At 34.9% G+C, this 18,406-nt stretch overlaps 1 protein-coding gene across 1 annotated transcript in view; it reads right to left on the minus strand.

Annotated features, from left to right (window-relative positions):
• Nucleotides 1-266: 266 nt before the first annotated feature.
• Nucleotides 267-18,406, minus strand: part of PREX2 (phosphatidylinositol-3,4,5-trisphosphate-dependent Rac exchange factor 2) — a 238,851-nt gene continuing 220,711 nt past the window's right edge. Inside the window, exons 38-40 of the mRNA XM_004679816.2 lie at nucleotides 12,325-12,427; nucleotides 8,544-8,611; nucleotides 267-2,952 (exon numbers count right to left, since the gene is read on the minus strand). Of these exons, the coding sequence (XP_004679873.1) occupies nucleotides 2,907-2,952; nucleotides 8,544-8,611; nucleotides 12,325-12,427 (217 nt within the window). The 3' untranslated portion in view covers nucleotides 267-2,906. The remainder of the gene's footprint in view (nucleotides 2,953-8,543; nucleotides 8,612-12,324; nucleotides 12,428-18,406) is intronic.

Below are 18,406 nucleotides of genomic sequence, written 5' to 3' on the forward strand. Positions count from 1 at the left end.
TCAACTTTAGTTCATTCTGAATTTAACTGTCACAATACTTATATTAATAGTGTCAGCACCAGTATCACAATGCCATGGTGCTACCACACCATGAGAAATAAGTATAATTTTAAATTGAGCATTCTTGCCATAAGGGTAGTCTATGAATGTACAAGAATTTAAGTTGCTGACAGAATGCAATTTAAAGAGGAAGAATTTAAAAAGACAGTATGAGAATTCTAAGATTGTGATTTTTTTTTAACAAAAGAAAGATTAGACTCCAAATTCATCTTTTTTTTTTCAATGTAAGTAAAACAGAAATTCCTTTTTTTTCTTTCCTTCCCAAACAGTAGTGGAAATAAACAGATGTAAAATTCCACTCTTCTCAAATTGCTCATACTTAAATGTTTAATGTCTCACATGGAGGTACATTATAGTATGGATTGAAAAATTCATTCATGCGACATCTGTTTACTGTTCCCAATGTTTTAGAATAACTGTCAAAATTACATGATGTACATTTCCAGACTTCCAACAAATATCCAAAATTGTTTTCCTCAATAACAAACATACTTTTTCAGATTGCATTATCATTGGATTTCCTTGAAATGTATACCCAGAATTGTAAAATATCCAGGAAATTGTTATTTTAATAGTAAAATAATGACATATTTCCCTTCACTTTTATATTTTCAATATGTAATGTATTACGAAAAGGCAAAACAGACTATATAATACCAACAATACTTATAACTTGTAATATTATAACAATTTAAACAGAAATAAGAAGAAAAACAATGTGTTAAAAGAAAGACTTTCTGGCTTCAAAAACTGATTTTACCACTTGTCAGTCTTGTGTTCTTGGGTAAGCCATGAGGCCCTTCATGGCTTCAGTTCCTCAGTTGTAAACTGAGAATGGTGGAAAGAGCACCACCTTGAACTCATTATGAGGCTTAAATGAAGCAGTAACAACAGAAGATGATGAAATCTTGCATTGCCTGGTACATAGTTATTGTGGCTACAATTTATACTACAACAACAAAAAAAGGGCAGTGACTGATGATATGTAAATCATTCCTATATTATGAGCATTTAATAGATGCCAAGCAATCTGAAAGGTGGTACATGTGTGTTTAATCCTTAAAGTAATATAAAGCACATTTTATTATATAGAAAAGTAAATGCTTTAAAATATGCTAATTTATAAATATCACATTAGCAGATCATTTCCCTCATGACACACAGCAAAGTACAACTAGAATGTTCCTCTTAGCGCTTGTAATGAGGATTACTACTACCAGGATGGTAATTAGAAAATAGTAATGATGATATGAAAAGCATTTTCTAGTTCATCAATTTTGTTCACTCATCATATCTGCATTGAACACAAACACAGGATTTTCAGACAGGAAAATCACAATTTACTAACAGACGTGCAGAGGCACCTGCTGATACCATCATGAATCCCTGCTAGTTAGGTATATGCTTAATATGGATATTTATGTTAAGGGCAAAACGTTATTAAACTAAATGTGTTGAATTTTTTTTTTGAAAATTCTGATGTTGGTTTCTTTATTTTTAATTATGGTTATGGACTTATCACAAAAATGTGCTTTTCTGCTAAAATAACAATTATTATTACCTTGATCAGTATATAAACATCTTACAGATACATATGTAACAGTTTTGTTATTCAATGCACTAGTGAAAAAGGTTTTGAAAAAAGCTTGAAAATCATCATCAAATTTCATAAATTAAAATTTAATAGTAATTTGCATATATTTTAGTTATGAAAAGCATTTCGCATACTCAATTAGTCTAAATTCATGTAATTATCACAACCACAGTAAGGGCATTTAATTACTTAAAAATTGTGTATTAAAGTCAGTATTACCATATATAGTATGTTAACGCAATGTTATTTTATTGACACAGAAATAATAAACATATATGTGTAATTAAGAATGAAAAGAGGATACAGTCTGTGCTTCTATAAATTGCTAAGGTCCGTAATAGTCCTTTTAAAGACCAACAAATAAAGTTTTATCTTCATATTAGATAAATATACTATAATAGAAAACTGTTCAAGCATAATGTGTTCTTTTAAGGGTCTGGTATCTCAAATGAAAATTTTAACAAAAGTACAAATTTTAGGCATCTAAGTTAAATGTCATAACTCACCCTAGTCTTTTCCATACCTCCCCCTGTTCCTGCCTCTTCCCATCACTTCTCCTTCTGGTACACCTGGTGTGCATGGCACAAGGAGTCCTGCCCAGTTCAGAGACCAATGACAGCATTGACTTACTCTCACTGTCCATGAGAAGATAAGATACCTCAAAGCTGAAAGAAGGCCTTGCCGAGAGCCTCCACTACTGAGAACTCTGCCCTTAGAATAAAGAAAAAAGTGTGTTCTCACTTTCCATTCACAGACTACTCTCTGATACCAGTGGGAGGCTGAAAGTCTACAGCACCTAATCCATGTTGTCTGTAACATTTTTATTTGATGATCTGGAAATCATGACCATGTTTCTTCAGTGTCCCACTTCTTCAAGTGGAAATATCCATAAATACATGTTCTGATGTGGAGGAGAAGACAACACAATAAAATAATTTTAAAAAATGAGAGGAAGCAATATGGTTAATGTTTTTTATCTCTGATAATGTTTCCATAAATTTCAGGGATGAAATTTACCCTAAAAAGGAACATTTAATGTGAATTCATAGATCAATTTGTGTAGTTGAATTATTTAAATGCATTTACATTTCCAGCACAAATATCCATGCACAAACTGAAAATTAGTTATTTACATCATAGTGAGAGGTTTAGAGAAAAATTCATTTATCATGAGTTGAGAATGGTTAGCCGGCATGTTTGTCTTGTCCAGTTTTCAGAAGTTTCTGATTTCCTGGTTGCTTGGGGATTCTCTTCATTCTTCTCCAGCTGGGGGAGGTGGCTCACACAGCTTGTACAGCCTAGAAGAGTCACAAGAAAGTGTGACAGTGGACAGATTTATTGCCATTACCTGAGATGTACTTTCTTGGATAACCAAAAACTCTTGGCAATCATTTCACAACATAGAGGTTTGAGGATAATGTCTTTTTTGCTAAAATCACACAGAAAATAGCAAATTCCAATTTTTCTGTTTGGTTCTTTAGTAATCAGTTTGCTTGCACATCTAGATGGTGCAATGTTGCTTCTGTTCCAGTGTCACCCACCCCTGTAGTTACCTTGCTGGTAGAAAACTTATTCTCTGATTCTGAGGAAGTGTTATTGCAATTACCATCTTGTTGATCATGATTGTCTTGGTACATGACTTTCTGGCCAGTTTTAGAAATATGTTACCTTTTTTTTTTTTTTTTTTACTTTCCTCTTTGGAAGTTAGTTTTATTTCCCTGTTGAAGGCAGTTAGTTAGGGACAGGCTGATGCTACAGGTTCCTGAGGTTTGAATCCCAAAGACAAAATTAGCTGGGGTTTCATAAGGAATATCTGCTCAACTCTGTCCATTCCTTCCTTTCAGCTCTCAGTAGAACTGGGAGAAGGTACATGTGGGTGAAGGAGTCCACTTAAACTGGTGGAGATTGCCTGAGATGGTCCCCTTATCATGTACCCAGGTCTAGTACTTTGGGACCACCCAGTATTAAAGCAAACTCAGGAAACTGAACTAGGACTATGCAATTCCTAGTGCTTCCCATTATCCCAGTGGTTCAATCCTAAATCCAGAACCAACACAGTAGAATATAACAATTGTGGGGTCAACTGCACAGGGCAAACCTATCATTTAAGATAGGTTGACTAAAGCAACTGGATGGTGGACTCTTCCCATTGTCTTCAGTAGTGTCTTTGCCCATTGTGGTCCTACTTCAGAGTTTAGATGATAACCTAAAAAAGTGAAGACTTTTGCTCTTTTTCAAAAATATTCCTAACTGAGGGTAACTGTGGCCATTCTCTCCCTTTTGTAGATTAAGTTGAACATAGCTAAAATGAGGATTGACAAATTCAGCAAATTATAAATTTTTACCTCATATGAACATATAATCCTAAGTAATTCTAAGTCAAAGGGGAAAAATGAGAAAATTTATTAATAGAAACTAAGTCAACAAAAATGAACTTTTTTAGTCTGCAAACATATAGAAGTTATCATTGCCTTTGGAGGTTTGCAAAATGTATTTTGAATGAGGAAGGTGGTTAATGCTTTATGTCATGTTCACAGAGGAAAATGAATCCTTTCATAAGGACATCTCACATCAGAAAAGCTGATTTCATCCTTCCTAGGAAAAAAAAGCATTAAATTGAGTTGATGGACTTCAAAGCTTCTTGTGCAGCTAAGGGAGATAAGGTGTTGTTTCAAATTGTGTCCCAGTGCTAGAATAATAGCATGATTGAAAAGTTCGTTTCCCCTGTATTTTCTATCTTTCTATTTCCCAGGTAGTTCTGCCTAATGAATAAAAAGGAGCAGTGGCCTTACTCAGAATATACCACAGAGGCTGCGTGTAAATGTCTGAGAGATCTGAGGTGAGAATCACATTCCATTACCGTGCACTGCACGTTTCCACAAAATGTAACTGATGCCACAAGGTAGATGAGTTTTTGAAATGTCTGCCTTGCAAATTGGTGAAAAGGCTACTCCCTGTGATCACCTAATGAAATAATAGCTCTGGGAATGGCGAAGCCGGGTAGCATCAGCTTCTGTGAGGCTTCTTGGAAGTGACTCAGGGTTATTTGAGTTCAGACACATTTGTAATGGAAATTGTGGGGCATTGGGAATTTAGAACAGGCAGATGATGTTTGGAAGTAAAATATAATAGGTTAGAGTTGCACTGAAGAATTAGGGTTTTTGGCAGCTAAATTGTTAGATAGTCAGAGGCATTTTTCCCCCCAACATTTTGAGGCCCTTCTGGTGTCCTCATTCCACTCATGGACACTCGTGGTCCTAGGGGGCAAAGGTTTGTTCCTGGCTCCTCTTCTTCCTTTTCCTATATGTGTGCAGGCAGCTGTCTTAAAGCTGAAATTTCCAGCCCAAATCCAAATCTGCAGAGAGCAGAATTTTCCAACTTCAGTTGCAAAACCATGCCCTTTCCACATAGAAAAAAGCTGTGTCAAGATCATAAACAAAAGCTTCTTTTAAGGCTATATTTAGTTGTACTATGTTCCAGGGTGATTCTCCCCATCTTACAGATGAAAAAGCTGTTTCAGAGAAAAAAAACCTCACTAAATAAGGCCACCTAGCAGAAGCTGGGTCTCAAACTTCACACTTGAACCATTCGAGCATGTTATCTCCCAATGAAACAGTGAAAATGCGCTCTCATAGCACAATAGTTTCCAGACTTTGTGACGTAACAGAAAATAATAAGACCAGTTACATGTGGAATGTATTATCTTGTTCTTGATGAAGATATGTTTACTGCTTTGGAGAACCAAAGTATGAGAGTCAGAGGAGGAGCAACCTTGCTGGTTGGTTCACAAAATCATCTCCACATGGATGTCCAGGGGGATATTCCTATTCGTCTCAATATTACCAATGATTTATCATCTCTCTATATACTCTTTTACCTCATCTATGATCTCAGTGACTAGAACCATTTACTACACAAGCCAAAGATTTGGTGTTCATGCTAGAATCCATCTCTACTCTCTTTAATTCTAACCAGCATTTACACACTATTAATTCTGTTGTCTAAATATCTTTCTAATCTCTCCTCTCCTGTTCATTCTCAATAGTACAATAGTTTTTGGCAAGTTCCTGCATTCAGTCTTAGCTGACCTCAAACTATCCTCCTCATGTTAAGATAAATTCTCAAATTCAAATCTCACAAATAGGAAGATTTTTTTTAAATTACATTCTCCTATTTTTGTCTTCACATTAAGAGTATTTCCTACAAGCCTCTTACTGATTCAGACGCTGCCTACATCCTCAGCTTTGCTTTGCATCTTTCTTATATCACAGACAATCACTGGTAAAAGATCTGGGTAGTCGTCAGGATGTGATGTCTCCTTCAGGCACTGGTGTTACTGCATTCACTGTATAGAATGGCACGTCTGGTACCAGGCAGACAGGGAGCAATAATATGCTATTTTTGCCCTCCAAACTCAGGCTGAATTACATGTCCCTTCTTTGTGTTCTTATGACCATGCATACCTGTATCAGAGTTCTAATCACATGCTCTACACTATTCTCATGTTATTCAATTGCCATTCTACTATTCTTCACTGAAAGGATGGTTTTTACCCCTAGCTTTTTAACAAAGTATCTAACATCTACCTATAGACACATAGTAGAAATCCAATATATACTTGCTGAAATAACTGAAGGCCAATCATGAAAGGAAAACTATGACAGAAGGGTTGGGTATTTGAACCAAATATCTCAGGCAGAGATAGCAAACACAATCTCCCTGAATTTATTTCCAGAAACATTACCCCAAGTTGGCCTTTGGATGACCTGGACTTGAAAGCCAACATGTTTTCTTTTATATACTGTCTACTAGTGGGAAGGATCCCAGACTTTCTGTGGTCGTCAGCACACACTCTGAAGCCCGCATAGAGGGCTTCTCACATTTTAACTTTCTTGTAGTTATGTTTTGCTCATTTCATCTTTTTAAATGAAAACTCGAGGAGGGCCCAAACCTATTTCTTTTTAAAATTTATATTCTCCATGGGAGATGTATTACCTGAATACATCCTCAGCTGTCAGGGCATAAAATATGGTATACATACCATCCATATGGTATACAGACAAAATATGTGCTCTAAGAAAAAAGGCCTGTGATTGCATTTCTTATATCATCAATAAATATTGGTAGAATGAATGAAAAAAATAAATAAAATTTTAAAATTATTTTAGATTCTCATAAAAGGGTTATTATTCCCTTGCAAACACTTCAAATCTAGACCTGACACATTTTATTGTTTCACTTGAAGTGTTTCAAAACATAACCTGATAAAGAAAAAGTGAGTTCATCAGTTTCTTTCCTTATGTTCAGCTTGTGTATTAGTTTATTGATCAGGATGCTAAAAATCTTATCCTAAGACTACTTTTTATTAGTGTTTATAAACTCTTGCTAAGAAGACCTTGTTGAGCCATTATCTTGCTTTCCTGTTGAAATTTTAACACTTCACTGGGTCTATTATTCAAACATATCTGCTCAAGGTTCTGGAAAGAGTATGTCTATGTGAGAAGATTCTTTAGCAACAAAAAGTCTTAGGTTCTAATCTAATGAACTATGAGTGATAATATTACCAAAACTTGAGAATTAAATTGCATGAGGAGTTAACATTAAAAATAATTACGGCCCTCCCTGGTGGCGCAGCGGGTTAAAGCACAGCACTGAGAATCTAAAGCTGCTTCCGCATGAGTTTGATTCCCGCCTGCCCCGGAGGTGACCACATGGCGTGGCAGACCTCTCCTGACCCGCCCGCTGCTCCCCTCAACAGTGTACTTCGTCGATCTGCCTGTTCTGCTCCCCACTCTGTCTCTGGTGAAGCCTCTCGCCTGTACCCCAGTTCTGTATGCACAAATAAATAAATCTTAAAAAAAAAAAAAACAAAAATAAAAAAAATAATTACAATTAGAATATGAGTGATCCATTAATTTTCAGGGGAAAAATACGTCTTCCCTTTTGAAATAACTTTCACTGCCCATGTAGTTTTTCAGAATGAAATATAACTTCATAAACACTGCAGTCATCATTCTTACTCTGGTAAATTCTTTGTAAGTAGAAACAAATACAGATTGTCTGATCTGTGACTACTTGGATAAGCCCACTTTTTGTGAAGATGCAAATATACAGAAATGTAATCAAATGTAAAATGAGATAGATGACAGCTTAGGCTAACATCATCAGGAAAATAAACCAACATTTGTTCGATGGCTATTCCATGCTCAGATATTTTAAAGCTGGATTAGTGTTCAGTTCTTATGGACTGTTAATACTGGGTATGATGACAGACAGAAAGCATGCTCAATCATTTCTTCATTCTCACATTCTTGAAATCAATTCAGATATTTGATGTCTCCTATGTAGGTTGTATGATGTGTTATGAATAAAATCCAAAGATTCCCTTTGTCCAAAGAATTTACATTTAGACTGGGCAAAAAAAACATGTAACAACAACACATTGCAAGTCAATATAAAGCATGAGATACAAGGGAACACAGAGAGCAAGGAAACTGAAAACAGGGCTCAAGGAGAAACTGAAATCTGAATTGGATTATAAAAAAGTTTTCCATTGAGAGAAAAAAGACAATGATTTCAAAGTGGTAGTCACAGATTTCTAAGTAAAAGACGCATTTGGTAGCTTGGTATAGTTGGATTCCATGTTTTAATAGTACTTGTGTATAGTTTTGGTTTTGAATTCATGCTAGAACTTGCAAAACAAAATAAGGCAAGAAACTGAAATTCCATTTAATCCTTAAGCATTTGCAGCTAATCACATTTAGCCAGGTATTTTACAAGGCCAGTTTCCATGATTACAATCAGGTCTACACTGAAAACAGCCTTGAGTGAGTTTCCTGGAAAATGAAGGCAAGCCTTTTGGGAAAAAGAGACTTAACGAATTGCTTACCTTGGGGCGGATTGTGGGGTTCGATCTCTGACTCCCAAATTCTTTGCTGTGTTCTGAACTCTTGCACCCTAAAAAAGTCAGGAAATCATTTTTAGCTCTATGAAGTAACTAAGTTACATACCATTACCAATTAAGTATAGGTACTTATTCAAACAATGTATTTAATATCAAAAGATACTGGGTGAGGAGGAAGAGAGAGAAATCATAGGAGTGTTTTCAAAATTAAAGCTTTTAATAATTAAAAAGTTTTGATATACTATTTCAAAGGATTGACATCTACTTCCTGTCATCTAAATCATTCAAAGTAAGTTTAAATAACAGATTACTGTTCATTATCTTTATTTCTAGAAGCGATTCTTAAGACAGCAAAAATACTAAATACCCGCTGTTTACATAATTTAAAAAAAAAGATTTATTTATGCATACAGAATTGGGGTACAGGCCAGAGGTGCAGGGGTGATAAGAGTATTCACCAGAGTAAGAGTGGGAAGCAGAACAGGCCGACTGACAAAGTACACTGCTGAGGGGAGCAGTGGGCCGTCAGGAAAGGTCTGCCTGCCTTGTGGATCACCTCCAGAGTAGGCGGGGATCGAACTCAAGCGGAAGTGGCTTTAGCTTCTTAGTGTTGTGCTTTAACCCAATGCACCACCAGAGAGGGCCCCCATAATTTCATGCAACAGAAGTCACAGTCTTATCACTGTGTCTGTTTTGTTCTTAACAGAATAATTAACTAGTTTATATTTCATAATATTTACTGAGAAGTTGTTTTCCTAGAACAACGTCTGCAAAAGTTCTGTACAAGCATGTGTATGTGGATCTTTAAAATGTAAGAATTCTATCTGAAAGTTTGTAACTACAAAGATAATTTACTCTAGCAATGAAAAAGTCTTTACAATCTGTTAAATGTGGCTTCAGAAAATAATCACCAAAAAATTATAAGGGCATATTCTTGCCTTTATCTTTGTTTCTAATAATCAGCCAATTAAAACAATAGCTCTGTGAAAATATATGCACAAAATCTAGACATGAAAACTACACTGTAATTAGAAATGAGAACATTTAATCATCCTGAAAAACTCCTTTGCCTAAAAAGAAACTAAAAACTTAGAAAGTATTATTAATTACTTAGAGAATATTCTAACCACTCAATTTAGAAGAATGTGGAGTATAAATGGCTGCAAGTCAAAAGAGAAAATTGAGATCTTTCATTCACACTTGTGTTCAAACCATTCACATCCCACATAAACGTTAACTTGCAGATTGTATCCTATTTATTAATCCCACTGTCTGAACTCTTGATACTAGAAAGAGTATCAGCAACAGAAAGAATGTTCCACAATTAACTTCTGTGCATCAGTCTATTCCAACTTGTCTAAATTGAGGACCCTCTATGATTTTTCACAAATAAGTCAGAAACCAATTCTCTGTCTTTTGGAATCCCATCAAAAGGTCATAACTTGGGTCAGATAAACAAATACAAAAGAAAGAAGCAACATATTCTAAATGGTGTCACTTAAAATTACCCACTTATTGGATAACTTTAAAAATTATTAATACTAATCTCTTAGTCTGCCACAAACCATAATTTTCAGATGAATCCTCCAAGTCTTACTGCAAATTTACTTGAGTTTCACTCTTAATAGTAAGTAAGAGTGAAATAGAAAGTTTAGTCTCCTTCTGTGTGTTTTAGCATGCAAATCCCAATCCTGATAACTACAAGTTTGCCTTCATCTACTTTTTAAAACTGAATTTGCATGCCAACACACACATACAAATCATCCCAGCTGGCATTTGCATCTGTATTTGCCCTTTTCCAAATGAACCATAGTATGTCATATGCCTCTCATGGAGCTAACCTTTACTTAGCAAATCCCTACTGTACCTCAAGAGATCGTGATTTTCAATTTTCAGCTCTGCGTTCTCAATGCAAAGCACTAATGCTTGCCACATTCTTTGCACCTCGTTTTTGCAGACCCAGGATGGCACTGGCCTCCATCTTATGACTGTCACTCTGTTTGGCTTGTTCAACCGTGCACAGTGTAGCCATGGGTACAAACCCCCATGAATTTGTTTGCCTGAGATTTCTGCACTAAGTCTTCAATAAAAAAGGCAGTCATAATTGCAAAACCATGTCTTAAAAATCAAGTCACTCAGGGCCCTCCTTGGTAGCACAATGGGTTAAAATATAGAACTATGAAACTATCCTGCAGCCACTGCAGCAAGAGTTTGATTCCCATCCAGGGAACTGACCCACATCATAGAGCAAGCCTCTCCTGTCCTGCCCATTGTTTCCGTCAGCAGTGAATTTCAGTCAATCCACCTGTTCTGTCCCCCACTCTATCTCTAGTGAATCCACTCAACTCCCCACACATACTTCTGGCCTGTACCCCAGTTCTTATATGCATAAATAAATAAATCTTCTTAGAAAATTAAGTCACTCACTATCATTGGGATATTTAAAATAAGTCTGTAAGTAGAGAAATTTGTCAAATCAATTGTCTGCGGTAGTCCTTGGAAAAGGTGACAGAATAATGTATGAAATTAATGCCTTACAATTTCCTTTCCATCAAATTCTACCTTTTCAACCAAGTTAAGCATATTTTCTAAATAATCACTAAGTTGGATATTAGTGAGTCTTTTGTTACCTTTTGAAAGAATTTCAGGAGTTAAAAATCAAATTACCAAAATGATACCTGCACCCCCATCTTATTGCTGTTTTATTTACAAATGGAAAAACATGGAAGCAGCTCAAATGCCCAAAAGTAGATGACTGGATTAAAAAGATGTGGTACATATATATAATGGAATATTACTCAGCAACCAAAAAGAGAAACACATGTCTTTTGCAGCAACTTGGATGGAGCTGGAAAAGATCATGCTTAGTTAGATAAGCCAGAAAGTGAAAGAAAAATACCAGATGGTTTCACTCATAGCAGGAGTATAATGGACCAGGCGAGAAAATAACAAGAATAATGAACAGCCATATACCAGAGACATTCTGTGGGGGTGGAGTGGGGAATGGGATAAAAAACAGGGGGTGGGGGGAGGGAAGTGCACGGGATTATGGTGATGGTACACGGGTGACTTGGTGATGGGAAACCCACGGGGATTACAATTGAGAAAAAATGTACAAAAAGATGTAAAAATAAACTGTTATTAAAAAAAATCAAATTACCACACTTAAAGTACTATTGGGCTATTGTATGTAGGAAGTTAATTCTCTTTTTGAAGTACATTCTTCCTTATAAATATTTCTGACCTAAGACAGAAATTTGCTTTATATTTGTTTTAAAGGAAAGTTTGATACATATACTTTCTGTTCAGAATAATGCACAAACATTCTAGCATGGCATATATGATTCCCTTTGAGGTCCTCAGAAACATCCTTCCCCCATCTGCTTCCCCAATCTACTCCCGTTATCCTTGCTAAATCACCTACAATTCACAGAAAATGCCTTGCATCCTTTGAGCTTATTAAAGAACCAAATCAGTTCTTTCCCATGTTGCCTGGCCAACATCCTATCTTCCTTCAGGTTATCCCAAACAACAATCTTTTTCCAGATGTGTAAGTTTCTTGAGGAATCCTCATAGAGATGATGTCTGCTCTTTTGCGGGGGCTATGTTCCCTGAAAATAAATGTTTCTTGTTCATAACATATCCTCTGAGCCCAGGAAAAGAGCCATCACACCCCAGACACCTGTGAGACATTTAATAAATAAATAAATGGAACTTCAAATTCAGGTTCAGTAAAACAACTCCCTGTAATATGCATGAGACATACCTGTTTTCGCATCACATCTGTAGCCTGCATGATGTAGCGAGGGGGCAGTCCATGGCTTCTGGCCAAAATGATGGCCTGCTCCAGTGTCACACTCAGGGTGCATCTGTGTGCAAAAGTAAGGGCAAGTCAAATCCCACAGTTTCTCCTAACACTCTTCAAGGCTGCTGAAGTTACTACTGAGGAACAGCAGTATATGCCACCCCAAAATTTGCCTTTTCAGAGAATTGCTCATTTTTTCATGGGTATCTCCCATGTATACATGAATTAAGAATTTAATCAACTTGTTATATCTTTTATTACAGGTTTTTCAGCTAAGAACTCAGACAAGCAGAGGGAATATTACTTTTCCTCCTCTATCCTAATCTCAAACTAAATGGTTTTTACATTGCTTAAAATGTAAAAACTGTTGAAAATATACCAATGGGCTGTTTAAGCTTATCTTTTCCAGCTTCTTGCGGGTGGAATATTTAATTTTAATTGAGTATTATATATCAAGCTTTAAATGCACAAATGCTCCCAAAAGAAAAACAGACAAGGAAAAATGCAAAGTATCAAATGTAGATGCTGACTTTTCTTTATAAGTAAAACCTCCGAAGTTTAGACAATGAACCATTTATTTTTCACACAGAGTACCTCATTCAAAGTAGAATATAGGGTGAACCACTGGGGTCCCAAATTAAGCATTCAAGTTTAAAACAAATGTATAATGAATTGGGTTTATGAGCAAGCTTACCTATAGAAAATTAAATAAGCAGAATTGAAAAGTTATATTGTTAGACAATGTTCTTTGTTGATATTTCATACAGTTTGTAAGATATGGGCCTTGCTGGTGACCTAGGGAGCTCAGAACTGTCACCACTATGCTCTGAGCTTGAAAGCCAGTCAGGGAGATGACCCACATGGCACAGCAGACCTCTCTTGTTTTGCCCACTACTCCTCTTAGCAGTGTACTTCAGTCAGTCCACCTGTTCTGCTCCCCTATCTATCTGTGGTGAAACTTCTTAACCTCTGTACCTTTGGCCTACACCCAGTTCTTCTATGAAAAAAAAAAATAAAATAAAAAGGAAATTATTTCTAATATTCATCCATAATTATACATTGATAGTTAATACATTTATACTGATGCATACCAAATGTCTTAGAAAAAATAAATAGTAAATTACTATTATCATGATCATTAAAAAAAAGTTTTATTTCCTTGACCTACTCTATAAGACTTTATAAAAATTTCAAAATTAAGTTTTAATCAATTATATCAGAATAGGATCCCCAGAGCAGCCTTGAGGAAATCCAGAATTGTAATCAGAAGTGACTGGTGAATCTTCATCCCTTGCCTTCCCTTCTTCTTATGTTCATCCACATTGTTCTCTACAGTAGTTAGTACATCGCTTGTTGTTAGGGTTTTCAGGTGCTGTACTGTTTTCTGAATGTTTTTACCATTTGCATATATTTCTTATAAATGCACATTAATTGTACTAATAAGTGTAATTTTCTAAAATTTATATTAGTGGATTTTGTTTGATTTAATTTTTTTATTTCTTGGTATTTCAACTAGACTTCTCTCCATTTTTACATGCTTTCCTGTGGTTTCATATTTTATTCATCATTTTTTCTAGATATAACTAGTATTTTTCCCTACAAATGAAAGGCAATCCTACAAAGAGGTTGCTTATATGTAACATCTAAGTAATTATTCCTAGTTATGAGGCTGTATGAGAAGTTCACTATATTTGGTACATTTTGATACTGATAAATTAAGATAAAGAGCAAAAACAGATTTACAATATTATTGCTCTAATTTTAAAATGAACCTGACAAAGTACAAATGCATACACATAATTAACTGCTTTCTAAGGAGAAACATGTTAGGTTTCATTGACTGTTAAATGACTGGAAAAGCAACTTCCTCATTAACATTATAAACTCTTCAGTACACATTAAAAATATATATTCTTATGAGCTAACATTTTATAATTAGCTTAGAGTACTACTTATAATACACTTGTAAATATTAATGCATGAATCTAATAACTATGTATTTTAACTTTACCTGTACCTGAATGTTGTAGAACAGCACATGCCAACGAAAGCTACGAAGTGTAATTGACAGTTCATGTCTAAAAAAATCAATTTTTTACAAAGCTTTTAATAGCTTACTCAACAGACTATAACCTTTTTCTCCTTCTTAAGTTCTGCTCTATTCCAATTTTAAATCTTATTGATCCTAGCATTTTAATCAATAATGCACATTACACCAGCTAAATGAACCTACAGAAAAAATCTTTTATCTTTTTCTAATCACACTGAAATATGTCTATGCCTCCTGATAGACCATGTTTTGCCTCACTCTACTTAAAATTCTAATTGTGAATAATTTTTAACAGGCAGCCTACAATTTTTATCCATTTCCTTAATCCTCTTAAACTGATTTATTTTTCCCTATTTCAAGTTGTAGTAAACAGCAGTAGAGCAGCAAATTTTCTGTCAGACACTTTAAAAGATTTTATTATAATCTTCCAATCAGTCAAATCATGGCCAGTAACATGTTCTCTGACAGGGTACTTCAAAGTGTCACTTGTATAGAACCAATCACATGTGCAGCGCCAGGTAGAAAAATGTACCTTAAAAAAAGGCTATGCGGCCCTCCCTGGTGGCGCAGGGGGTTAAAGCACAGCACTAAGAAGCTTAAGCCTCTTCCACATGAGTTCCATCCCCGCCTGCCCCGGAGGTGACCACATGGCGCGGCAGACCTTTCCTGACCCGCCCGCTGCTCCCCTCAGCAGTGTACTTCGTGGATCTGCCTGTTCTGCTCCCCACTCTGTCTCTGGTGAATCCTCTCACCCTCCACATCTCTGGTCTGTACCCTAGTTCTGTATGAATAAATAAATCTTAAAAAAAAAAAAAAAAGGCTACGCATATTTTCTTTCACCAGCATATCAAAAAATGATGGCTTTCATTCTAAACACTGTATATATTGCAATTAGATCCCAAGGTTAATTTGAGGTTTTAAAAAAGTGAAACATTTTAATGGAGACAACCAGGTCAGAATGGGAAATCGCCTATATTTGATTCACAGTTGATATATCTAACAGAGGTAAAGTTTTACTATTGCAGCCTCACAGAATTCCATTCTCCTAAACTGAGTGTGAAACAAAGCCTAGCACTTAGCCCATAACTTTGCTGTCAATATATCATTATTTACCTCAGAGCTTTTTACTTTATCTCAACTCCCTCAAAAGTTAAGTGGAAAAATACAACATTTCAAGAAGTATTTTGTTTCTGGCATTCTCTGAAAGACTCTAGGCCCAGAATCCTCAGAGAAAATGAATACTGCTGCATAAATAAATACACAGAGTAAGGTTTTACAAAAGATCATTTGATTTTTATGGTTACTTCTTTTATTACCAGTGACACTAATCTGTTAACCTGGGGTGAGAGAATGAAAGGGATAGAGCAAAGCAAATCCCATTTAATTTGAGGTCTTTTGACCTACCATTCACCTTTCTCGCACGGTTTTCACAATAGACAGTACATTACAATTTAAATAATTCTATATTTTTATACCATCCTGGTAAAAAACATGGGCTTTCAGTTTTTCACTTCTAACTCAGTATCATTTCAAAAAATTATGAAACTCTTTACCTGAGAGTGACAAAAATAAAAATATAAAAATTACAGAGTAGAATTTGTCCTTCATAAAAGACAAGTATATTATGTACATTGAAGAAAATTACTCCATAATTTTAGTAATAGACACCCCAAGTAATGGGCTGGTTAAGGGTGAACCCCCAAGGAAGTACATTTGACAAGGCTGCAAATTTATGCAGAATTTGTGAATTTCCCTATAGAACAAAAAGAGAAGGGTCACTGTATCTGTGCTTATACTGAATAAATTTTCTTGACATATTTCATATTGAAACTAGACCCCAGATCACTCAAACTCTTAGCCTAATTTTACTATGATAAATATATCTAGTGGGTCCAATTTAATTTGAAAGGCACTTTGATTTAACAATGCTCCTTTGCATTCACCCACAGATTCATGCACTTATTCATTCAACAAGTATTTTTTTAGGATCTACTTTGTACCAACAAGTGCAATTACATGCTAGCAGAATTGGATATATTATAAAGATAAGAATAAAAGAGTGAGTTTCAGATTATCTTACTTATATAGATGCCTAGCAACCTGTTCACTTAGTAACATGCTTTTATAAATTTGCAAAAGCAAATATTTAAACTACAAATAGCTATGACTGCTATCTTGTTAAGCTCCCAACTTACCTCTGTCAAGTTCTATAGTGGTGAATTGACTGGTTATTTTTAGAATAGAGCTAAAGAAAGTAGATTTAGGGATGCATATGGACTAGGTTAACTGAGACCCATGTATATGATTTACAATACTTCAATTTATAGTTAGGTTATTATAGTGTGGAGGTGTAGGATTTGGCTCCACATTATAAACTCACCACATGCTGAAAAGGAGGTGAGGGTCCAAAGTTGTAATAAATTATGTTTATATCCTGAGGTATCCAGGACTGAAGTTTGTGTATAGGGAAGTAGAATCAAGGTTGGAAATGTAAAGATACAGAACCTTCTCAAAGGAATATTTATTCAAACATAGTTTATATTTAGATTTAACCATTTATAAGTTATTAGCAGTAATTTCTTATATTGAAAGACTTTCATAAACTGTCAATATTATTTTAGATGCCAGTTATTTTAGATGCTAAAGAAAGGTCAGTCTTTCTATTTGCTCTGCAGATATCCTATTGCAGTGGTATTCAAAGATCTACCATGTTAAATAAAGGGGAAAATAGTATAGAGACTGGTCAGGCAATAATGTGTTAAAAACATTCTTTTATTTTACAGATTTTATAATGCTTATAGTATTTATCAGCATTTTAAAATTTGTAATTTGCTTTTGTCTTATATTCTAAATAAATATTAGCTTCCATTCTTGTTTCATTTTATAATTTTCTGTTCTTTTTTATTTCAAAAGACTTTCAATTTACACTCCCAAATATTTACCCACTCTAGTACTGGGAACGCAACATTAGGCAAAGTCAAGTTTCATCCTGTTTGGTGACTAAATTAAGAGGAAAATGTAAAGAAACAAATAGATAATTTCAGGTGGAGATAAGTTACAAAGAAAAAGTTTTTAGTAGGGAAAGAGAAAATAAGAGTGGAATATCAGAGGAAGGTATTGTGAAAAGAATTTTAAGAAGGGCAAATGTGAAGACCTTGAAGTAAGTGTGGTGTTTAATACTCTGGTTACATGGAGAAGAGGAGATGAGAGCGGGATACAGCCACTGTCCAAACACAGTCAGTCTCGGGGGAATCAGCATTTAGGAGCATGTGATTGCACATTTATGTCTTTGTTTAATATGAAAAGAACTTCAGCATTTACATTTTATGACATAAGAGAATAATTTGCCAAGCAAGGTATCTAAGTAACTTACTAAGTACTCAAATATGACATCCTATCAATACTACATTCCAAGGATCTTCAGTTGCTTCCAATCAACATTTGCAAAAGCAAGTTCTAGTGCTGTCATTTAAAACTCAATGACTCAAATCCCACTATATTTTAACTGTTTGTAAAAGCTCTTCTTTCTAATTTAAAGAAATGTTCATTAAATTAACACTATGATATATCTTTTGTGAGATTTTGATTTATAGGATTATGATAATATCATGAAATTAATCCCAAAATTTCACCGGTGTCTTATAAATTGATGTTTGGTTGAAGCATCGTTCGCCCAACTATAATTTGGAACTTGCTGATAGGATTTTTTATGATTTTTATTTCATGATTGTCCCAACTGATCCTAGACATAAGTATCAAATATATATATATCAAACTATAAAGCTATGCTTTGGGAAAATAATGTAAAATTGTCTCCTAGTCTTATTTCTAGGTATAAGAGGCACAAAAATGATCAATATTTGATTCTTCCCCTCAATTCTTAACGAAAACACAACAAATTTCCCAAGTGGACTTAAACGAAAAACATTGCATTTTAACTCGCTATTAATTCATACCTATTAAACTAGAGTTAGTTTACTTTATAGGACTTCA

The sequence above is a fragment of the Condylura cristata genome, unplaced genomic scaffold, assembly GCF_000260355.1.
Source record: "Condylura cristata isolate star-nosed mole 26May11 unplaced genomic scaffold, ConCri1.0 scaffold00009, whole genome shotgun sequence".
Lineage (NCBI taxonomy): Eukaryota > Metazoa > Chordata > Mammalia > Eulipotyphla > Talpidae > Condylura > Condylura cristata.